General features: G+C 36.7%; 1 protein-coding gene and 1 long non-coding RNA gene across 5 annotated transcripts; both read right to left on the reverse strand.

Annotated features, from left to right (window-relative positions):
* Window positions 1-11,244: 11,244 nt before the first annotated feature.
* LOC103448269 (exosome complex component RRP45A-like) lies at window positions 11,245-16,622 on the reverse strand. 4 transcript variants are annotated; one of them, XR_003766879.2, is made up of 9 exons: window positions 16,197-16,622; window positions 15,495-15,590; window positions 15,288-15,402; window positions 14,177-14,257; window positions 13,902-14,090; window positions 13,260-13,528; window positions 12,559-12,652; window positions 11,798-12,042; window positions 11,245-11,540 (listed from the first exon to the last, which is right to left on the reverse strand). XR_003766879.2 is itself a non-coding variant. In XM_017335419.3 (8 exons), the coding sequence occupies exons 1-7, from the start codon at window positions 16,541-16,543 to the stop codon at window positions 12,577-12,579; spliced, it is 1,173 nt and encodes a 390-aa protein (XP_017190908.2). In that variant the 5' UTR covers window positions 16,544-16,619; the 3' UTR covers window positions 11,630-12,042; window positions 12,559-12,576. The 4 variants fall into 4 exon arrangements, 2 of the variants coding, with proteins under 2 accessions (XP_017190908.2, XP_008385741.2); XR_003766880.2 differs by lacking the exon at window positions 12,559-12,652 and having other exon boundaries at window positions 16,197-16,618; XM_017335419.3 differs by lacking the exon at window positions 11,245-11,540 and having other exon boundaries at window positions 11,630-12,042; window positions 16,197-16,619.
* A 3,781-nt stretch (window positions 16,623-20,403) lies between these two features.
* On the reverse strand, window positions 20,404-22,996 carry LOC139189107 (uncharacterized). The gene is made up of 2 exons (XR_011572630.1): window positions 22,242-22,996; window positions 20,404-21,920 (listed from the first exon to the last, which is right to left on the reverse strand). It is a non-coding gene; the product is annotated as an uncharacterized lncRNA (long non-coding RNA).
* Window positions 22,997-24,900: the final 1,904 nt, after the last annotated feature.

The raw sequence follows: 24,900 nt of genomic DNA on the forward strand, positions 1-24,900 counted from the left end.
GCTTGAATGATTGAAGCTTTTTCCTTTGGACACATAGCTTGAATGGTTGAAGCTAGTAATCGGAACCCATAAATTAATTTTTCTTTACACTGTCTTGATCAAGAGTGTGTGAGGTTTTGAAACTTTTTTTTTTTGGCACATAGCTTGAGTGGTTGAAGCTTTTTCTTTGGGCACATAACTTGAGTGGTTGAAGCTAGTTGTAAGACACCATAACTTGATTTTGCTTCACACTGTCTTGATCAAGAGTGTGAAATTTTTTACATCGTGTAGTGTTGAAGCTTTTTCCTTTGGGCACATAGCTTGAGTCGTTGAAGCTTTGTAGATGAAGATTTTTGGTTGAAGTTTTGTAGGTGAAGTTTTTGGGTTGAAGCTTTGTAGGAGAAGCTTTTGGTTGAAACTTTGTATGTGAAGTTTTTTGGTTGAAACTTTGTAGGTGAAGGTTTTTTGTTGAGGCTTTGTAGGTAAATGTTTTTGGTTGAGGCTTTATAGGTGAAGGTTTTTTGTTGAGGCTTTGTAGGTGAAGGTTTTTTTGTTGAAGCTTTGTGGGTGAAAGTTTTTTGTTGAAGCGTTATGAGTGAAGTTTTTTCGTTAAAGCTTTGTAGGTGAAACTTTTTGGGTGAAGCTTTGTGCTTAGGCACATAGCTTGAATAGTTGAAATTATTCCTAGAGCACCATAAACTGATTTTGCTTCACACTATCTTGATTAAGAGCGTGTGACGTTTTTGACATTTGTAGTTGCCTCCTATGTGTTGAAGTTTTGTTGGTCTTCTCCATATGTCATAATTAATAATTTATTAATTACTTAATTAATAATTAACAATTAATTATATAATTAATAATTATCGAAATAATTATTAATTAATTAAGAATTTTCATCACAAACGGTTCGTGAAATTTACCTCACTCATCATGTTGGTCATCATGTTGGTCCCTCAATTTGAAAAGCAACCAATGTCATCCTGAATTTTACTAGCACACATCAATTCGGTCCCTGCCATCCAAATCCATCAATTTTTTTGTTAGTTTGCTGATGTGGCAGAAAGAGAACCCCACACAACCAATTATTTGATACCTATGAGGTTTTCAGCCAATCTGTCCTTCTCTCTTCTGTCTCATTTCTCTCTCTTTCACAATAGCCTATGATGTTTCACAATTTGTCTTTCTCTCTCTCTAACTCCATTGCAACGTAGACCTCAGACTTCCATTTAATCACAAGTGCCCTCTTTATCTTCCAATTCTAGCTAAGATTTCCTCATTCTCTCTCATGGCTTATGATTTGGTCAAGCTTACTTCCCCCCCCCCCCATCCTCAAATTTTCGCACGACCTCATTAAATCAAATTCCCACGCTGCATTCATGGATTCAAATACCCACCAAGCAATGTGCACAACCCAATTCTGAATTGCTCAGATTTTGCTCTGCTCCGAGCTCCCTCCTTGCCAGATTCTTCGACGAAAATGATTCAGGCCAGTCACAGGTAGCTTCAACGACACAATTGCGACCAGGGTGTGACTGAGCTTGGGGGGGAGGGGGAGAGGTTGGCATATGACGAAGAGGATCAGGTGCTTAAGAATATGTTTTGTTTTTGTTTGCTGTTTACTTGTTAGTTTGGCTTTTACTTTTTTTTTTTTTTTAAATAAAAGATTTTTTATTGTCTACATGGTGCCAAATAATTGTTTGGGTGGGCTCTTATGTGCCACGTCAGCAAATTAATAGAAAATTGATGGATTTGGATGGTAGGGACCAAATTGATGTGTGCTAGTGAAATTTAGGGACGACATTAATTGATTTTCAAATTGAGGGACCAATATGACGAGTTAGGTCAATTTCAAGGACCACCTGTGATAAAAATCATTAATTAATTTCGGAAATTTTAACCTTTTTTTTTGCAGAAAAATTTCTTTTTTTGGCGTCTTTTTTTTTTTTAAACTAGGGACAAGAAAATGTGGGAAATACCACATATCCAGATTTTGCTTCCACACTATTAAGCAAGAGTGTGCGAGGCAAACCACATATTGTAGTAGTTGAAGGTTCGGAGGAACCATATAAATTGATTTTGGTTTGCACAGTCTTGATCAAGTATGTATGAAGTTTTCTACGAGTTGTAGTGTTTTCATTGTTATAGAGAGAAAATGTCTAGAACAGATGCAAGAGGGTTGAAGAGCCTGATCTTTGTATACCATGCACTGAATAGGGGTGAGCACTTAGAACCGAAAACCGAAACATGAACCAAATCGAACCACACCAAACGGTTTGGTTTTATGGTTTTGAAACGGTTTGATTTCGGTTTTGTCTTTTGAAAACCGCATCGAAACCAAAACTACATGACTTTATTAAATTTTAAATTCTAATTGGTTATTTCATTGAGTGCATACATTTAGTATGGACTCAACCACATCATAATAGTGATTGTGTTCCTCTTTTATTTGCTTTCTAATCATTTGTAACAAATTAAATCCTTAAGTTTTATTCAGACCTCTAGTTCCGAAATTTTCATAGTTTTAAAATTGGAAGGTTCAAAATGTGTAGATTCAATTCTTTGATATCATAAATCTTATAACTCTACTTATAGTGGCTTAATAGGGTACAAGTAATTTATAGCTAACGCTGGTTATGTTGGTCTTGCAGACGAGGAAAACTTGCCTCTCACGGGGTCCATATTCCCATGTTACTATAGCTCTCAATGCACTATGCCACGTGCACATGATGAAAGCTAGATGAACATGAGGATATACACCCCGTTACAAGGGAGTCTTTCTCCCTAGGGAAGAAAAGAAAGATGAATAGAGGTGGAGTATATCATACGGAGTATGTAGATACGTAGTTTCAGCATTTTTGGTGCTGTGAATCTGAGACAACATTGCTCGGAACAATTGTGGTTTGATTTTGATATAGTTAGATGACCATCAAGATGGTAGTGTGTTGGAAATGATGCAGAATTGTCCAAGAAGATATTCTTGAGGCGAATGTGGCATCTCCGGTTGGTTTATTGAGGAGGATGGATATGGCACATTGGTAGCATGATGTGCATGAAGTAGACAATATGAACTGAGTGCATTTCTTATATTTATTCTTCGATATCATTCAGCAGCTTATGAATTAGTATCCCTTGCTTCGTTCATAGGTTACAAGATTATTCTGTGGAGACAGTCATTGCCACAATTGTCGATGAAAGTGAGAGATTAAAAATGGACACTAAGCACCTTTGGGAGATTAGTTTTCGAGTTGGATCGGTCTACCAGTTCATTGGTGAGCTGCTTATTCAACTGGACAATGAGGTTAGTGGTAAATTACAATTACTTTCACTTGGTGATTTTTGGTGCCGGTCTTTTTTACGAGTCGCAAAGTAAGTTGAAACACCAAAACTTTTTTATTGAATTGGATGAACAATTTATTTTTCATAATGTCATAATGCATTAGGTAACCACAATAGCTTTTTCAAACACCAATACTTTTTTATTGAATTGGATGAAATGAGATACTACTAGGTAACCATAATAGTTTTTTCAAACAATGAAACCAAACCAAAACCGTTTAAAACCAAACCTAACCGAACCAAATGGTTTGGTTTCATTTAGGTTTTAGCCTTAAAACTGCACTGAACCAAACCGCAAAAACTTGCGGTTTTGGTTTTGGTTTCCACTCAAAACCGCACCAAACCAAACCGCGCCTACCCCCAACATTGAAGCCTTTGTTGGCTTGTAATAAGACTTCGTTGGTGACTATAACCCTTGTTAGGCATAAGTGTTCCCCCAGTTGGGTTGAGCTAGGCTTGCTTATCCCTTTTTTAAGTTATAAAGCTTGAGGGTTTTTAATTATTTGTGAATGCTAAGAGTTCACATGTACAAACTGTACCACTCCTCACCTAGTTGGTGAGAAGAATGGTTAGTTGCCGAGGCAAAAATGTTTATTAATAGTACTAGTTGTACTCTTCATCACCTGGTTAGTGATACGAATGTGAGTTCTTTCATCACCTAGTTGGTGATAAGAGTGGCAAGTTGTCAAATGATATTAGAGTACGGGTTGTACCTTTCATCACCTGGTTGGTGATATGAATGTGAGTTCCTTCATCACTTGGTTAGTGAAAATAAGGGCAAGGTGCTGAGGCAGATTGTAGCAAGTGTCGAATGATAAAAAGTATGTTGACACTCCTTCGAAGCTTAGTTGGCTTATGTATGAATGTGTTGAAATGTATAATGTTTATGTTGATTGATATGAGTGATGCTTATGAGTGTTTTGCTATGCATGAAGGAATCTATGCTTTGGATATGTGAACCATGTTGGTTGTAACACTTAGTTTCACTTACTTTGTGTCAAAGTACGCATGTTGATGCTCTGAGTTAGAGTATAGAGGTATGTCAACGTAGACCAAGTGTTCCAGTGCTAGGAATGTAAAAGACTCAGATGAAGTTGTCTGATTCCTTCTTCATTAAATATTTGCCGAATGGCTTGTGTTACAAAAGATAATGGTGGAGGGTCAAAACATTTGTAATGTGTATTCCTTCTTATAATAGCATTTCCTTCATCACCTAGTCCCCCCACCTTGAAAGAGCAAGGTTTGACCTCATGGTCATAATAGTTGAAGGTACGTTCACCCCTGGTTGTCTTGATATGAACCTTTATCCCTTTTGTTGTAATAAGCTTGCTGAGAGTAAAGATTTTTCCTCTTACCAAAAGACGAATACGTTTGGTGACTTAGCGAGTAGCTAAGTGATGCAAAAAAAGGATGCAATAGGTTTCTGAATAGCCAAAACCTCTTCATTTGGTAGAACTTGACTTCCACACCCCACTTGTTGATATGGGTTAGGGTTCCCTTGGTATGCCCTTGCCTCAGCAAAGGCATGATTGTAAGCTTGCATCATCATTTCAGAGTAAGTCTTCCAAGTGTTAACATTGATCATGTACTTGAAGAAGCATTCACGCATGGCTACTGTGAAGGCCCTGAGTGTTATTTTATCATCTACATCAACGTAACGAGAGTACTCGTGACTGAAGCGACCGACATATTCACGCAATAACTCGTCCAATTTCTGATGAATGGTGCATAACTCATCAGCGGAGTGTAAGCGATCAGCTTGGAAAATATGTTAAGCCACGAAAAGTCTTCTTAGCTCAGCAAAGGAATCCACGGTATTAGGTTGAAGATGACAATACCAATTGAGAGCTCTACCAAAGAGAGTTGAAGGGAATATGAGATATCGTTCCTTATCATTGTGTCTTCGGTATGCCATGGTAGATTCAAAGACGTGGATATGCTCAATTGGATCTTCCCTCCCAGTATATGATTGTAAGCCAAGCTTCTGTTTAGTTTTTCCTTGTAGAGGGGTGCAAATGCTCCTTTTTGTTATAAGGCCTAGCCTTGGCTGATTCGTCAGGTATTTTAGTCTGACGCTCGACCTTCAACTTGTTCACTTCTTCAAGGAATTGCAAGATAAAGGGGTCCTTAGTAGAGTTAGGCACCATTAGAACTATTCTTCGTAAGTTTCCTCTTTGGAAGTAAGGAAGTTTGGTCAAATGCATGTGGCCTTTCCCTGGATTTACCGTACTCGTTTCCAGGACATGTCCATTGAAAGTCCCCTGAGTTTCCTACACATTCTTATCCCTCAAAAGCTTGTCGTTCTTTTCTTGGATTGGGGGCTGGCCTATGTTGTGGTAGAAGATTAGGCCCTTCGATAACCTTTGGATCTTTGATCCTTGAGCTTATGTGGATAGGGTTTTCTCGAAGCTGCTGATGCGTAAAATAACTAAACACACAAATTAAACCCTCTTTTTATCAATTGTAGTAAAGTATGTAAGTAGGGATCGTTCTAGGCCGGGGATTAGGAGGGATTGCTAAATCACTTGGAAACTGACTTGAAAACGTGAAAACAAAGTTTAAAACACTAACTAGACTCAAAGAATGCAAAACTATACTTTAAAACACTAAAACAAACCAAAGACTCAAAACAGCCCCTAAACACTAAAAACTACCTTAAAAACACAATCTGGGCAATTTTGGGACTCTCACACAAACTTGGACAAATTTTGATTTTCTAATGAACTAAAACACTTAAAAACATAATCTAAGACAAGTTCTAATTAATATGACTCAAAGAAATAAGATGGGGTTGATTTTTGACGACAATAATTAAATTAAGACAAGAACAAAGTAAACAAATTCTTAGACAAATTTGGGTGAATCAAAACACTCTAACACACAACCAAAACAGAAATTAAACACTTTGAAACAATAAAGTAAAAGAGGGATTTTGGTTTTAATGAATTTGAAAACAAAACAAACTTTGTAAAACAAAACAGATTGTAAGTGAATTTGAATGAAACTTATGGATGGAAGATTAGCTAGGAGGTTCTTCTCCACATATGTCACACTTGCATACAAAACGATTTCCAGTTGCTTTTCGATAAGCTATGAATACTCAACGCCCCAAATTAACCGTGAATTGCACTAATTAACCCTCAGTTTTTTCCACAAGTTATTAGGTTGGATGATTGCATACGACAACCCAAAACATTCCCTACAAGTTCCCTACATGAATTGCATAATAGAGATACAAGCAAGAATCATTAAGTTCTATGAAAAACATAAGCATTGACGAGGCACTCGTTACTATGATTTGCATGAAACTTATGCCAAGAGTTTACTTAACGTGATTGTGACTAGCAACCTTCACTACTTGTGAATATAAGTTTATAACGATTAGGTAAAACTTCTTTATATTCTAGCGTCAAATTCATGCATGAAAATTAAGCGTGCACTCTTAACCAACATACACAAATTAGTTTTTATATGAACGGATAAGTAAATTGAATTCACAACTTATAAATCACAACTGGATGTAATCAAATCATATTGCAAGTATGAACATAGTTTCGAATCACCCCCTAACTAAGAGGGGTTTAGTTCCTCATACTCACAAAGCAAAGATACATAAAATTAGACATTAAAATCAAAGGAAAGAAAACACCTAAAATGCTCCAACTTGGTAGCAAGTGCATCCAAGATTCCTCATTTCCCTTGCTTGCGGCAGATTGGGTTATGGACAGATTTTGGGTAGTTTTATGATGTAGAATGGATGGGGAATGGTATGGAAGGGTTTAGGGTGAGTGTGGAGGAGTGTTTGATGGTTGGAGGGTGGTGGAGAACTAGGCAAAGAGGGTGGAAGAAGGTGGAGTGGCTGTTATGTTTTCTAGGCACTAGAATGGTGTTTTTGGGGTGTTTTGCTTCCTAGGGTGTGTATGGACGAATTTTTGTGATAAAATGATGAATATGGGGGATTGTCCTTTGGCCAAGGGGTGTAAACATGTATTTATAGGCCCCAAAAACCTTAGAAAATCAGGTTAGGTTAAGGATGAAATGCATGGCAAGTTGTGTGTGTGGTGTGCAATGGTCCAAGGGTGAAAATGAAGTAATGATGCAAAGTGTGAAGGGTAAAATGGAGTGGTGTTGTAGCTAGGGAGCATGAATGATTGTGTACATTGCATAGAGATGGAAAAGGAGGTGAAATGTGTCAACAAATGGGTCAAAGGTGCAACAACATGTGTTGCACATGGCATTGGATTCCAAATGTGAATGATGGAGCATCAATTGGTGCATGTAATGGATGTAAATGTTGTCTAAAATCTAATGAGTGAAGGGAACAAGAGGTATCAAGCAATTGAGTGTAATAATTAAATGAATTGAAGCATGAAATTAGAAATTATGTAGGGGACAAGAGTGATCAAGCATGGCATGGAATCCAAAGGGAATTCTATGTGGTTTGCATGGCAAGGAATGCAAGTTGGGGTGACAGATTTTTGGGCTGTTTTCTTCATCTTTTGGACCATAATTCTTCATATTCTTGGCCTCTTTAGTTCTCAAATTCGTCCATCCACTTGGCCCATGCATTTGCTATCCATTCCAAGCCCGAAACATGCTCCAAAGGCCTCCAAAATGCATCTTCTTGCATACTTTGTACTTAGAATCTGAAAACACACAAAAATAACTTTAAACACTAAAATAACTAAGGAAATACAACGTAAATGCACAAGAACAAGCTAATTAAGTCGCATAAATATGCTCCTATCAGCTGCCTTAAGAAGTCTCGAAAATCACGATAAACAACCTTCGATCCTTCCACTCCTTTTGCAAAGAGGTGCCTCCCTCCACTTCTCCTGCTTCGGGTCAAAGCAGTTGGGTTGAGAGAAGTCTCGCGTCGACCAACACATGGATGGGTAGTTCGTTCCTCATTAAGAGTATCCATGTTAAAAACCGGTGACCTTTCATGTTGAGGGGCACCCAAGTGATGATTAACATCCACATGGGTGATGGGCTCGTGAGATTGAGTCTGCCTACCCTCGTGGAGCATCTCAAAGAGTTTCTCATACTGTTCTTAAAGGATCTCATTCTTTATTGCTATCTTATTGTTCTGAGCCTCAAGCTCTTCGACCTTAGCTTGAAAAGCAAACTTCTTTCTTTCCTTCCTTCGTTGTCCCACACTAGGCACGAAGAGGTGTTGTTCTGCGTGTTGTGGCTTCCTTTGTTTCCCATGTTGGAAAGTGATGCCTAATCAAAAGAGAGTGTACAAACGATGGAAACTAGCTTGACAAAGCTAGAGAGAGTAGGAATAAGTGTCATTCCCACAGATGACGCCAAATGTGGATACACAAAATCAGTGGGACTTTGGAACAACGTAAAGTGTCAAGTTTATGACCTTTGCTCGGTTGCTTCGGTCACCTAGTGATGGTAATATATAAAGAGATAGAGATAGGGAAGCAAATACAAGATGTACATGGTTCACCCTAAGTCTGGTTACATCCATGAAGTAGAGGAGTTTTCATTAATGGTAAAGGTTGTACACAAATATATAAGTTTAAGCATAATCATCATCAGTGGGTTCTAATGACTAGTTTAAGTACAATAATGACATTATGGATTAATTGTAGGAGAATGATCTTCTTTTATAGTACAGGAGAGTCTACAGCTTTCGTATGTGGTCGACGTGGGACTCTATAAGCTTTATTCTGACGTTGACATGTGATTGGCCTTCTGAGTAGAGGAAAACTCTAGGGCTTCAACAAGGGTGCCTTAGCATGAACCCCTCAGTGGGCCTTTGAAAGTATGAAGTTGACCATTGCTTGGTAGTTTCGGGATTGGTCAAGTATGATACAAACAAAAACTAAAGACAAAATATTAAACAGTCAACCTAGTCATGAGGGTGGATAGGATGGGTAGGAGTATGCTATGTCTAGATTTCGAAATCTTCCAACATAACTACAAAAACAAAGTATTGTTATTAGTGCTTCAAAAATCTCATTCTACACTCCTCACAAGGGTATTTTTCTTTCTATTTATAGAAAGTTTGGAGTGCAAAACGAAAATTTTGAAATGTTAATAACAACTTCCTAAAAAAATGAAACAGTTAGAAATGTGACCTAAATTACCCATGCCAATACCAATATCAATTTTGACTTAATCAGAAGTTAAAAGCCTGAAATCAGTGGTCCAAACGTTTGCAAGTACAATTGGGATGCAACTAGTTCCATCAACGACATCGACATCGATATCGAACTGGTTATGACCAAGGAAGAAAATATCGGTAATATCGGAAATATCGGTAGTCCGAAAACACGGAAATATCGATGGAAATATCGGGATAATATCGATATCGATAAAAATTACATGGAAACCACGGAAATTGTAAGAAAAACTTGGAAATTTTTAATGAAACTTTGTAGGATGTTTATTTAGTCAATTATCTATTAGTTTATCACAAAAAATTGGAAGGAAATGCATTGCATGATGGATTTAACTGATTTAAGTTGATTATATAGCGAGCTGGCAAACATTGTGAGTGTAGAAAATATGTAGTAATTAATGAAAGAAGTTTAAACACACCATAATCATTTATATATAATTAATTAGTACAATATTTGGAGGTTTTATTTAGGATATTAAAAAAAAAAAGGGAGTGAATAAAATGATGAAGAATAATGTGCCGAATTTGACAATTTAAGTTTCTTACACATAAGCATGCGTCTAGGCGTTGAAGTTCCAAATTATAGTATATCAATTAACAATTGAAAATCAATACATTGAATAAGACTAAACTTTAATTTGGATGCCGATTATGTTTTTTCAAGTTGATATAAAGTAAAAGTATTGAATTTTGGAAGCCAGGAGTGTGTCAATTGAATTTTGGGCGGCGTGCAAGGTATCAATCTCTTCGTCTCTTCGAGGGCTACAACTTTCCTTTTTGTTTCACTCAATTTCGTTGCGTATTGAAAAAGTTATACTCATTTGAATCTTACCCAGTTTCCGGCGACCTCAGTAGCTTTCGAGGCAATTTCCGGCCAAACCACAATGAGTCAGATGTCGTGTGAGGTACCATTCTCTTAGTCTCTTCGAGGGCTACAACTTTCCTTTTTGTTTCACTCAATTTCGTTGCGTATTGAAAAAGTTATACTCATTTGAATCTTACCCAGTTTCCGGCGACCTTAGTAGTTTTCGAGGCAATTTCCGGCCAAACCACTGCGAGTTGGCCGGTGTTCAAGGTATCAATCTCTTCGTCTCGTCGAGTAGTACAACTTTCCTTTTTGTTTCACTCAATTTCGTTGAGTATTGAAAAAGTTATACTCATTTGAATCTTACCCAGTTTCCGGCGACCTCAGTGACTTTCGAGGCATTTGCCGGCCAAACCACGACGATTCAGACGTCGTGTGAGGTACCATTCTCTTCGTCTCTTCGAGGGCTACAACTTTCGTTTTTGTCTTGCTTGATTTCGTTGAGTTTTGACAAAGTTATGATCGTTTAAAGTGGGTGTAAAATTTCGGCCGAAATTTTGATTTTTTCTCCCATTGGGCGAGTCCCACATCGCCCATGCAAGGAAGTGAGCAAGCCATTTTTCCTATAAAAGCCACACTCCCCTGTTGAAATATCCAAAGCTTGTTTGGTCTTTGGGCCATGACCAAGTGAAGTATGTGTTGAGTTTACTTAACATATTTAAGTATTTTTTTAATGAAATATTGCGATATTATCGATAATTTTGAAAATATCGCGATATTTTTGATATTATTGATAATATCGTGATATTTTAACGAAAATAGGTTGGATAGTTAAAAAAATTTCGGAATTCCAAAAAAGCGATAATATCGGCGATATTTTGCCGATATTATCGATTTTTTCTTCCTTGGTTATGACCTATCAATTCATACGAATCCACACTAACCTTACATTAAACATTGGCATTGACTACGTTGAACATCAAAATAGTCGAAACCTCGCTCAAACATGAAGGGAATTATCATTTTCAAGTGTGCAACAACAAAATTTGAGTAATTTCGGTAACCTCGCTCATGTACAATTTGCACTACAAATCTACAAAGAGCAGACAAAACAAGACTACACTGATCCGCTACATGAACAACTGCATTAGAAACAATTGAGCAGCATCTCAACTTACTCGTCATATATGTATACCCCCGCATCACTTTGCAGTCGACCAGAGACTTACCTACTCCTTTTCCCTGCCATGAGTTCCAACGAGAACTGCAACACCTAAGTATCTGGCAAGTAATGCAGATATCTTTGAATTAGCAAGAAACTGGCGAAAGCACATATAATTAAATTACGAAAAAAGCAAATTTCGAATACATTATGAAAAAATACTGATTGAAAATAATCAATCTTTTCCTACCATTGCTGAGTACCAAAAACGAAGTATCCATGCTTTTAAACATATTGATTCTTTTCAACGAATTAAGCTATCTACATTCAAGGTATAAAGAAGAGCACAAGAAAATATGTCCACATAACACCATACATGCGATGAGAAAAAATCCATCTAGCTTGGACCAGTAGAGGAGCCGTTCTTTTTCCTAGGTCTCTTGTTCTTGGGCTTCACAGCATCCTTCAAGGTTTTCTCTCCATTTGTTCGCTCTGCGGTTTCAGCTCCCTCAATGGATGAAGGCATTGGATTAATATCTTCAGGAGGTTCCTCTGGCATGGCTTCACTGGTTGTTTCCTCACCTTTTGAGTCCTCTGGTTTCTGATTAGGCATCGACATCCCTGCACATGTCATGCCTAACATGGATGAGAATTCTCTCCATCTCTTATATATCTGTGCACGTGCATGCATACGGTGACTGAATGCATGTAAATAAAAGTCCTCCCCTAAGTATGCAACCATACAAGAGTGTTATGTAGTATATGTATGCGTAACTGGAGCACTTAGCGACAATACCTAAATAAACATCTTATCAATTAGTAAACATTCTCATTACATCAGACCCAAAAAGGCGTAGCTCACAAAAAAGTAAATTTTGTACAGTAATACAATGCTAATTTGTGTCTTGGGATATTTTTTATCTTTAATAGGGAAGTTTGATGCAATTTCCTACAGTTGGGGTAGACAAAAAGGGCAAAAAACCAGACCTAACATAAATATTTGCAAGTCCTAACCAATATTAATTTCCCCATATGTATGAATTAATTCCACATTCCACAAGGCTGAGCAGAACATTATAATCAGTCTTAAAATCTCTTGGATGAGCTATAAAAGTGACAAAGAGCAGCAATATGTACAATGGTAATTTCTTTCTCTTATAGGTGAAGACACGATAGAGTAGCATGGGAAGCTTTTAAAATATTTGAATCAACACCATTTGAGTAAGGATCCCTGAGGAAAAAGAAAAACAAATTAATATTGAAAAAAATAAACTAGTATAGGATAAATCAGTAGGGATATCGAAGCCTTTATCTCTCTCTTATTGGGAAAATCAAAACTGAAACAACCCAATGCATATGATAACTAACAACTCTAACCCAGAAATTGACCCCCAGGTTCTACATTGCAAAAGGAAAAGAAACACCTTCTCAATTTATTACCTTTCCATGTGCAAATTCTCCCTAATAAAAAGAAGAAGAGGACTGCTGGAGTGCCAATAATAACAGTTCCTTTTATTAATGATTTTCTTTTTGCTTGGCTGGGTCACCAACTGTTTCTACCACACAGTCCATTAAAAATTAAAATGGTTCTCCAACTCCATTTGCTAAATTTGTTCTTTTACGGCATTTTTCTTTAAGTAAGGAAGTTCATTCAGAATCCTAAGAAAAGAATACCCTACAAGGGGTGTACAAAAGAGGAGTACTATTAATAGAGGACAGGAAGCACAATGCAAATTGGCAAGCGTCCACTAACATCCAATCTTTTAAAGCCATTTTCACACATTGATTGATAATAAAGGAATGATAAGGCCCTAATTTTTATAAGATTGGAACCATACCAACTTGAGGGGCCTCCAGTAAAATTCTTCGCATCTTCATTACCCTTATTAGTTTGTCTTTTTTCTGATAATTCAGTTTCACCTGCAGCACCCTCACTTTGATTTGCAACTCCTTCCTCAGACATCCGCTTTAATCTCTCCATATGATTAACAGAAGAAGAGTTTTGCTGCACACCTATATTAGAAGCACCTCTATCAACATCCATGGGGACAGAAGACGTATGGCGCTTGATCTTCCGAAATGCTCTTTCTGTGTTGTATGAATCAACCTGCATTTGAATTGGAGTAAACACTAAAAAAGGAGCCAAAACATGAGAATGCTGACACACATTTGATCAGATACCACTTTTCCAGATGGAATATGCTATATCCAAATATATATTTCAAGTCAACACTTCTTTAGTCACTTCTGGTCATGAATACTTTTACAAGAGACCTTTCAAGAAATATTAAAGACAAATGTCACTTATGTGTTCTTCAGAGACAATGAGATACTGTTATTTGCCTTCTACAACAGTCATATAGATCACAGATACCAGTTCATTTTATAATTCTAGAATTATGTAAAGGGTTAATATTTCTTTCAAGTGAAAGAGAAACAACTCAAGTATTCAAGACTGTTTCATAAAGAGAAAACCTCACCGCCTTCTTGATCTTCTCTGTCATAGAACCAGCCTTAACAGAAGCAATTCGCAAACATTGCATTATAACACTCTGCAAGACACCCTCCCCTCCAGCTTTTTGAATAGCACAAACATCTCCATTTGCATTAATTGTCGCAGTCATTCGCCCCCCCATAAAAGCCTCTTCCTCATGGGTTGGATCTATCACCTATGTGGCATTGAATAAAGTCAGACAAAAGTTGCTTCCAAGTTGTGAACAAATATAGATCTTTCAGAGGGATAAATTTTGCTTACCACACTACTCTCATAATTGAAGAATGCAAAGGTTACTGCTATTGGGAGATGATGTATGATCAGATGAAGTGGCTCCCTCTCCTGTCACAAGGCCATACATAATAAATAAAGAGGTTTATTCAAGTTAAACGGTACACATGTAATAATCTCATCACTTTTCTTCTTCTAAAATTTTGTTTATCCATCGTGTACACAGTTGAACGTTGGTGAGAACAGCATTTACGCCAATACACACATGTATATTTCCCCTTGTCTTGATTCGCAAAGTTCATCATCTAGTGTCAAAGTGTTACTTGATGTTTATTACCACAAGATATAGGTCTTCTGGTAAATAGATTCAGATTATTGTACTTCTTGGTAATGAATCTTTTTCCACTTATTTTGTTTGGGTCTAGTTTCAGTTTGTTGATAGATGGAAATCCTTTGTTTTCAATTAGGAACTTCTTTTCAAGAAACTTTTTACTTCTACATGCAAACCGTTTACAAAGAAATTCACTAGGGCTTAACTGGTGAGAATTTATTGCCTTAATTGGTATCTAGGTTTGGACTGAAATGGAGAACTCCCTCATTTCAAGGTATGTTGAAGGGAGGGATAAATAAATCATGTCTAACTAGAGGATAGAAGATGGGTTACTCGTGAAGGGAACTTATCCATTTCAATCCTCCCTAAATGGTTGGATTGGAAGGGCTGAGATGAGTTTCCTTCAAGTCTAATCCCTCCTAATCCCCTCCAAATGAAAAACCATTCACTTCCACCTTCAATGTATCTTGAAATTAGGAGATTATCCACCCATGATATTAAATGAGGCCTGTACAGATTTTGTATAGTAAACCTCCAACAGAGCCGAGGAGACCACACTCTTAAAGTGTTCTGGTGGAGCTTTATATCTTCCTATCTTATTTTGTCATTTCACTTGTTTCTTTTCCATTTATTTAAGTGTTTTTAGACAGAACCAGGAACCAGCCCAGCTTCAAAATCAAATTTATCACTAAAATCCCCATGCCATTTTTACAAACCTTAATAATAGACCTTTAAAATTGTTCAGCACTAAATATTCTCGTATCTCTCAACAAAGGCACCCTTAATTATTTTCTTTGAGTGAGTAGCTACCTCAGGTGGATGTACAGTCACTTCCTGACTATCCTCTCCCCCCAAGGAGATTTCAGGCCTCCGGAACGTCAACAAAGCAGCCAATGCTGCAATGTTAGCAGCATCAATAAGGTTTCTGTCCACATTTTATTTCTAAAAGTTAAATTTCAATATATAGATGGGAATATGAAACAAAAGTTTGATGCAGTGTCCAAATACACAGCTTACCCTCCATTATCTAAAATATGGAGATCAACACGAATAGCCCAAACTAACTTCCCTGAAAGAACAAAAAGTGATTCTGTATCAACCGCTCGGCTTTCCCTGCACATTCATTCATTTCTAAACCTTCAAAATGCATTCATTTTCATGCACAACCACACAGTCACAGATGTCTTATTTCTTGTTTTCCATTACTCAAATGACAGAATTCTTAAGCTTAACTTTGCTAACTATAATAAGCATGACTAAATGTAATAAAGAAAAACTAAAAGCCATTATAGATGGATTCTAAAATAGTTCATTAGAAGAAACACCCTGACAACTATAAGTTCTATTTAAAATAAAATAAAAACACCTCAAGAGCTCAATTGGCGAGAAAAAACCCCGCATTATCCATTTTTCATGCTCTAATTGTTTTTAGTTGTGAAATACCTTTTAATGTTCCAAAGTAGCATTTCTCTAAAGTACTGAGTTTGAAGTGTTTTCTCTAAATTGTGATGCTATCCCGGTAGGGCTATTACGTGGCCAAGCTCATTCTAAAACGCATTCGGCCCCATTCTAAAATGTATGCTTAACTTTTTTTTTCTGTAAAACAATCACCCATATATTACAAAGAACAAAAAAAATCCAAACTTTAGAAACACACAAGGTATAGCTCAAATTAAAAGCAAACCCAATTCGATAATCAAAGGAGGGGAAGGAATCAACCTAAGACCGCGGTCGATTACGCGGCCGAGCTCGACGGCAGACTCGCCGGGGCGGCCTGGCTCAAAGGAAGGGTCGGCCATTGGGGAGAACTCAGTGAAGATGGAGAGAGTGCCGTCATTGGGCCTGTCGCGGTAGGGCTGGACAAGCTGGGCAGTGATGATGGCCATTACGTGAGTTTGGCCCAGCTGGACCTCCGCCGAGCCCTCTTCTTTGCCGAACTTGATGGTGAGGTTACGGTAGTCGAAGGGCCGGCGGCCGTCGGCTCGGAGGTCGGCGAGTAGAGCGGTCTCGATGAACTTCTTCTGGTTCAGCGTGAGATGCGATGTGTTCGCTAATCTATGCTCCATTGGAGAGCTTCAGAGTCAGAGAGAGAGAGAGAGAGAAGAGTGGAGGGGGGGTTATGTATTCGTGTTTTTGTTTTTGTTATTTGTGCTAGGGTTTTAGAGAATTCAGCGGACTAGACGATGGAAACGACGTCGTTACATTGTTGTCCGCCCCTTTTTGTATCCTAAAACGCTAGGAACTTTTTATTTAAATTTTTTAGGATTAGTTTGGTTGTGCTTTTAAAATGACTGAAAACGCTTTTAAAGAAAAAAAATTTGGGTTCCAAAAGCACTTTAAGTGTATTTCCAGGATTTACTTGCATTTTTATTAAGGATTTGTTCTAACAACATTTTCACCCAAAATTTTTTTAGTCATTTTAAAAACACATCTAAACATGCTCTTCGTCTTCAAATCATAAAGTTTTATGCTTATGTTTCATGTTACAAATCATTTTGTAAATATCATGGTTGCAAAAAAAATAAGGCTTAATTGTGTTAATAGCCCCGTGGTGATAGTTGGAAGATAGTTCATGTGGTAAAAAAATTAGGATTTAAGTCCCTGCAGTAAAGTCTGTTAGGATTTTAGGCCAAAGTTGGAAATTTCTTCAACTCTCCGTTAATTGTTAACACATGAGTCTCACATGTGAGACTAAAAATATAAAGTTAGTCTCACATGTAAGCCCCACATGCTAACAATAAAATGAGAGTTTTATTTTATCCTAATATGTGTGGCTCAATGCTAATAATTAATAGAAAGTTGATGAAATTTTCAATTTTTGGCAAAAATCCTAACCGACTTCACCACATGGTCTTAAATCCTAGTTTTTTTTTTTTTTTTTTTTTTTTTACCATATAGGCTATATTCCAACAATCCTATCACCACAGGAACTAATAGTTCAATTAGGCCAAAATAAAAAATAAATAACTAAGGTCGTTTAGTCAAACTATTGTAGCAAATACACAAACGATTCGTAATGTTTTACCAATTTCATTCGTATATTTTTATACACGTTTGTACCATACTTGACCAATTCCGAAACTACCGAGTACCAATCAACGTCATATCTTCAAGGACCTACTGTGGGGTTCATGCTGAGGCACTCCTACCGAAGCACAAGAGTTTCCATCCAACTAGAAGGCCAATTACAGCGCAACATATGTCAACGTTAGAATGAAGCTCATCGAGTCCCATATCGACCGCGGACAAAAGCTAAAGACTCTCCTCAACTATAAAAGTAGGTCATTCTCCTACAATTAATCCCTAATGTCATTGTTGTACTTAAACTAGTCATTTGAACTCACTAATAATGATTATGTTTGAACCTATGTATTTGTGTAAACCCTTCACTATTAATGAGAACTCCTCTACTCCGTGGACGTAGCCAAACTTAGGGTGAACCACGTACATCTTGTGTTTGCTTCCCTATCTCTATCTCTTTACTGATTTCCAAAAAAAAAATCTCTATCTCTTTACACATCATCATCACTAGGTGACCGAAGCAACCAAGCGAAGGTTACAAACTTGACACTTTACATTGTTTCAAAGTCTTCACAAATTTTGTGCATCAACAATACATTTAGATAATTAAATGACCTTAGTTTTTGCAAAGGCGATCTTTATAGAGTGAACGGTCCTGATTATAAATACAAAGTTCTATAAACCGACAACAAACAATTTTGAGTTGAAACTCTTACTCATCCTTTGAGTAACCAAATATTATTCATAAAATAAAATAAAAAATCCAACAATAATTAGCTTTCATAAAAATTAGGGCTAATTCGAAAGTCTCCTAAAACCTACTTCAACCCTTATAGTAAAACTCAAATTTTAGATTATAAATTTACCCCAACTTGCTACAACCCTTGGGCAAATATGAGTTTTAACCCAAAACTCATTTCGGGGGCAAACTTAGGCCACGAGTGGAGGTGGTCCACCATGTGTATTTTTTAAAGTTTTATATTTATAAATTCATCGAATCCAATGGCTAAGATCTTATATGATCAAATTCCACGGTAATAAAAAAGATCTAATGGTCTAAATTTAAATTCAACAGCTAAAGTAATTAAAAAAAATTCTTTTATGTGTTTCGTTTTCTTTCATAGTGTTCCACGAGTTTTATGGTGTTGGTTTAGTAATTTTTCAATATTTATCGGAATCTAAATATTTTAGGTTAAAATATTCATAAAATTAAATTAGAATAATTTACATAATTCTTTCTTTAAAAAAAAAGGTTACCTTAAGAAAAAAATTATCTTAAGTTCATTCTTTAATAATCTCAAGCTAAAAATTTAACCATAAGGGTTGTAGAAGAAAAACTATTTCTGGATTAACACATATTTTCTAGGTTAAAAAATTTAAGTTTTAACCCAAGGATTAGAAATGACCTAAACATAGATTTATGCCTTTCCTTGGGAGAGACATGTTTGTACCTTTTGAAATTTTATGATGAATCATCTTTGCAGTTGTTGTCATTTTAGTAAAGTTGTTTGGAGTCACATTGGAGGCTTTGACATATGTGGATTTGTTCCATTAGCTTTCCTCTTTGGATTATAAAAATCCTTGTGATGGTTCTTTAGCTCCTTTATGTGTTGCTCTTTTACTGTGTTGGTACTTTTGAATGGCTAGAAATGAATGGGTTTTCTTCATAAAACTGGTATTGTCACCATTGTTTTCCACAAAGCTTTTATTATTGGAAATATTTATGTTTCAGCAAATTCTTCCATGAAGATTATTCGCTCAAGACCTTCCTTTATCCAATGGACTCATATAATTGGGGCTAATTTGAAATTAAATTTGATAGCTCGGTTGTTTCCTCCTCCCAAACTGCTTATGCCTTTGTGTTGTGAGACAATTGGGCTCATTTGATCAGCTGGATATGATAGGTTGTGATCAATTAAAATGAACTTGAGTCCAGTCATTTGTTTATTGTGTCAAAATATGAGATGGACAAGATTGGACATGATTGTTATGAATCCACAAGACAGTAGGTTATCTTACTATCCTTGTACATGAGTTACAAATCTTGTCTAAAATGTCCAAACCAATCTAATCTTATCCCTAACGTCAAATCTTATCTAGCCCATCATCTAACGGCTTGAGGTTTTGTGGGTGCTAGAAAGATTGGTGATGCTTATATTTTATTTGCTGAAGGCCAAGCTCTTTTAGATGGTGTTCAAGCCGTGCTAGCTAGGGATTTCCATTGCCGAGAGGTCGAGGGTGATTCTAAGGTCCTTATTTATGCTATTCGTGAGACAATCTCCACCCCTAGGCATCTTTCCAAGCTGGTGTTTAGCATCCAAAAGTTGGCTTTCAAGTTTCAAAAGATCTACTTACACCATCTTTATCATAAAGCCAATTTTGTGGTTGATGTTCTTACTAGTGTTGGTCAATTTTCTTATGACAATAGGTCTTGGCGGCAGACTCTTCCCGTTGAGGCACATTCTGCGTGGCATTGGGACTTTTTCTAGCTTTGCTTGCCCAGGGGCACTTGTTTGTAATTGTTCCTTTCTTACAAAAAATAAAATAAAATTTGGGCGACTACATTTTACATTCTTCAGTTTTTGAGTGATCTTAAGTTTTAGTTTTCTCATATTGCACCCCAAGATATTGAAACTGTATTTATTTGTGTTTTCGGTCTCATTTATTGTATGATAATTGCCAAGCTTAAATTTCTTAAAAGTTATAAGAAAATAAAAACCAAATATCATCACTGTATGAATTGGGAAGCAGCCAACAAGAACAAGACTCAAAGAAAATTAAAATGTTTTTGGATTTTTCAGAAGTTTATATTTTTTATGTATTTATTTATTTTATTTTTCTAGAACCAAAACGAATAAGACTTAAAAAAATGAAGAGAAGAGTAAAGAAAAATAGACAACAAAGGTACATAAAGAAAAATTAATCAATAAAGCTCTTGGACGAAGAAACTTCCCGGGTTTAAAGGAGACAGGCAAACAAAGATGTAGATGGCAATCCACCCCCAACTTGAATTTTGTTTTGGCATCAAGGTAAAGTGGCTCCGTTTTTCTGCAAAAATAGAAAACAATAGGTAAGCTAACAAGAGACTTAGGGAATAATTTATTATTGAAAGAAAAGAAAAAACTAACAATTAACATTAAAGCTAAATCAACTAAAATATGTAACAATCCAATTAAGTAGGTAATAGAATCAAATTCTTTCCCCGGCAATGGCGCCAAAAACTTGTTGCGTAAATTAGATAACAAAAATTAACCTCATTAAGTCTCGAATTTTAGTGCTTGCAAGTATACGAATCAAATGACAGTATAACATATAAGCACGGATCTCGTCCCACAGAGATCGAATTGATTCTAAAAATCTTACTAACTAAATTGGAACAAATTATAATTGGGAAGCTTTAATGGAAAAGATAGAAGATTTGAATTAAACTAAAAATGAAATATGACTTTAAAATAAAAATACATGAAATAATAAAATTATAAATATAAGAAAATAAAACCTAGGGCATCCGAATTCACCGTAACCAATTCTACTTAATTCCCTTAATATGTTATGCTCAAGTAGTTCCCCAATATTGGGAATCAATTTTCCCTATTATTGGAGGGTCATGGCATCTGGTTACATCAAAAGTATCCTTACATGTTAACCCTCTATGGCATCTAGATGAATTTAAACAAGTAAGAACCCATTAAACTCTATGGAAATCGTTGGAAAATCACACAAACCCTAATTGTATGGCATCTACAAATAGGTGGTTTTGGTATCAATTGCAAGAAGCTAAACCCAAGTTAAGTATGGCATCTACTTTAACTTGCATCAAATCAACCTAATTTAAACCTAGATGGTGATCAAGCATTTAAATAAAACTTAAGTGCATTATACAAATAGCAAAAGATACTCAATGAAGAAGAAAAACATGATAATAATAATGACACAAGGCAATTAAATATTCATGATTAGGCTACATCGTAGCCCTAGCAAAGAAAAACTTCAATGTAGCTCTTCCTCCTGGCCTTCCTTGCCACAACCCCCTACGTAGAATATATGATTTTTGGTTTTGTTTTGGTGGCTGACTTTTTACAAGGAGAATGGATCTCCTTAATATAAAACCCACGGCAAGGGTATTAAGGGCTAATTGAAATCCAATTAAAACCCCACTAATATCCTATCACTAATGCACTTTAAGTTCTTATTAAATAAAATGAAAATAAACGGAAATAATAAAAAAAATCATTATGTCTCTCCTTAAATCCATTGAATAGCACTCCCATGCTCATTTGATTTCCAAAACCATTGCAGTCTCATCTTCTTGTTGTAACGCATATGCCTTGGTGCAGTTAATTCTTGCTCCACTGGAATTACTCTAGACACCAAAAAAACTCATTTTTTACTTCATTTTTGCATAACTCCAGTATTGAATGCCTATACATTAAAACAATATAAATTAGTGCATTTAACCCATTCATATATACAAAATTCAAAGGAAATATATGATAAAAATATATGAAAATATGCACCCATCAATAATTCATTAAATTGATGACGTGGTGATCTTGAAACCTTTATGGGCTTGTTTTGTACACATAATTTATTCGAATATAGAACAATCAATTTCAAGGTATCTTGAAGGTGGAGTGAATAGTTTTTCATTTGGAGGGGATTAGAAGAGGATTAGCTATGAAAGAAATTCATCCTTTATAATCTTACCATTTTAAAGAGGATTGGCCCTAAAAACTATCATACCTACGTGACGCTTAGGCCAAATAGCAAATGAGCTAACTACGTCATTCGGTTGAATGCATGCGTGCTAACTCGTCGACCAAGATCGTGGTGGATGAATGCGTTACCGAATTCTGTATCTGAGCGATCGCAGCTGATGAAGGAACTCATATTAGCCTCTTGAAGTTCAAGATCGTCTGCACCGAGTTTGACTGCCTCAATTATATTCGTGAAAATATAAGTGTGCTGAATCAGAATTAAATTATAAAGAATACCGAACTCTAAAATGCACTTGTGAATATCCTATCATAAAATGGGTTCTGTGTCATGCCTCGAACCCTGCATATGTCCAGGATCGACATGTGCATGTACCCGTCCATCTATCATACCCCACCTCCGAGACATGGACCAAACACCACTCAAGGTCCAATTGCGTAGTAATTTTTTGTATACTTTATGGCTACATCTAACCTCCTCGTTAGAATGGCTACGTACCCTCAGACATGATCAAGCCATTAATAATTCACCATTCATTAAACTCTGACGTTTATCACAGTACGTTCTAACAGAAAAGCATAGCATTCCTCGATCAATTATTAGAACTTGACAAGCATGAAATTACTAGGTTCATGCCTACATAACAAACCCACAAGGCATTTAAGATTTCCATTTCATCCATCATATAAATCACTATGTTTCAACATAATACCACAATCCATAGCATGTAACTATCAGAGAACCAACAAAGCACAATATTATTCTCTAGCCACTTTGGTCAACTAATCTAATCATAATAATAACAATTATATCCAACATTATTCCACAATCACTCCAATTAATCAATTCCATGAATCAAAGATGCACGACATTAACATTTAACTATGTTAATCAATCAACAAGATCACATATCAATTCATGAAATTTAATCAAGGAATTCTACATAATTCCCCGCCTAGATTTCAAGTAATAACATGATAAATCTAATTTATAAACACAATGTCTTCTGTGATTATTCTCATTCACTCGAATCTAGGGTTCAAGACTAACCTTATGGAAATGAACAAGAGTGGGGATTCCAGACCACTCAACGAAATCCAACTAAAATATGGTCGCCTATCGAAATGTACCAAGTACAACTAATCCTCATAACCTAGGTAAACAGTGATCACACCCATCGCGGATATGCCAAGTATGATCATCCCTAGAATGCATATGGTCCCCCATTGCGGATATACCAAGCATAACCATAGGCATAATCTAAGCGTGCAGGCAATGATCACCCATCGCGAATATACCAAGCATGATCACCCCTAGAATGTGTATGGTCCCCTATTGCGGATATACCAAACAAAACCATAGGCATAATCTAAGTGTGCAGGTAGTGATTACCCATCACGGATATACCAAGCATGATCACCCCTGAAATACGTATGGTCCCCCATCACAGATATACCAAGCAAGACCATCCATGTACCATTGCTACATGGTGCAGTTTGATCCACACACAACTTACCCTTACCTTAACCCCTATGATTTACAATGTAAGCACCTGCACTATCAATTTCTCATGGCCACTATCTATCTTGTCATTTAAGCATATAAATTCTACATAGTACTTTTAAAAGGATTCTAGGCTCGCAATTCTATACTAGAAATCGTACATTTCATTCGTATCATCTAGAAGTTCAACAAACATGTATAACACAATAAGATGCCACTTGCATGTATATCGAGGTGCACATCACCTGGGATAACTCACTAACTAAGATAGGCCCGCTAGGCTCCACTAGGTCTATAGTAATGCTACTTTTAGTACTGAAGAACCCTTCAGAACATCTTGACCAAATTCAATCCTAGTAATCCAATCAGGAAGATCCGTCCACCATATTTCCAATCCGTAAGTTCCTAAAATTCTTAAATATTACATACAAGAACATACTAAAGTTTGGTGATTATCCAACGATCAGATCATCATTTGCTACAATGGTCAAATGGTCTTCCTTAATGAAACTAGGTTCAAATGACAAAATGTCACTAATCGGGTGTCATATATGGAACTGAGGTATCAAATGTAGCCTAAAAGGATCAAGTGGTTTCTCGAGCCACGCATCGCCGCATGAGGGGGCCGATCACCCTAACTCGCCGGAAAAATTCACCTAACTCCAAAAATTCTCAAATTACACCAAAATGAAGATCGTGAAGAAAGGAGTAAGTTTTATACCTAGGCCGAAGTCCAATTCGACTAGAAAGTGGCTTGAAATTCCTTCAATATGTTGGAAACCCTATAAAGGGTGCACTTTGATTCGTCTTCTCTGCTGCTCCACCGCCCCCAAACTTGTTTGAGTCTTGTTCCTGGGTTTGGGGGGAGTCTATTGGTGGTGGTGGTTGAGGGAATAACCTTCAAAAACTGCGGATCGCCACCACGGGACTCACGAACTGGTAAAAGTAGTTCATCGAAAAACAAGGGTAAAACCGTGTCAAATTTGGGTGGGAATTTAAGAGGGGAGGTCGGGGTGTCTTGTGGTGGTGATGGGTGGTTCTAAATCATTAGAAACTGATGGAAAAAGGCGACGAAAAAGTCGCCAGAAATCGAGTCATGCGGGTTAAGGGATCCGGTGCTCCCTCTCCTTCCTCATTTCCCTCCTTCTGATTGGTCCCTTTCTCTCCCTCTTTTCTCTCCTTT

The sequence above is a fragment of the Malus domestica genome, chromosome 11 (assembly GCF_042453785.1).
Source record: "Malus domestica chromosome 11, GDT2T_hap1".
In the NCBI taxonomy this organism is placed as follows: domain Eukaryota; kingdom Viridiplantae; phylum Streptophyta; class Magnoliopsida; order Rosales; family Rosaceae; genus Malus; species Malus domestica.

Excerpts from the sequence above, each read along its gene's own strand:
- LOC103448269 (XM_017335419.3), bottom strand. The coding sequence starts at position 16,543 with ATGGAGCATAGATTAGCGAACACATCGCATCTCACGCTGAACCAGAAG. Across the intron at positions 15,403-15,494 it reads CATATTTTAGATAATGGAGG|AAACCTTATTGATGCTGCTA; the intron begins GTAAGCTGTGTA and ends AAATGTGGACAG. Across the intron at positions 12,653-13,259 it reads ACTGGAGGCCCCTCAAGTTG|GGATCCTTACTCAAATGGTG; the intron begins GTATGGTTCCAA and ends CTTTTTCCTCAG.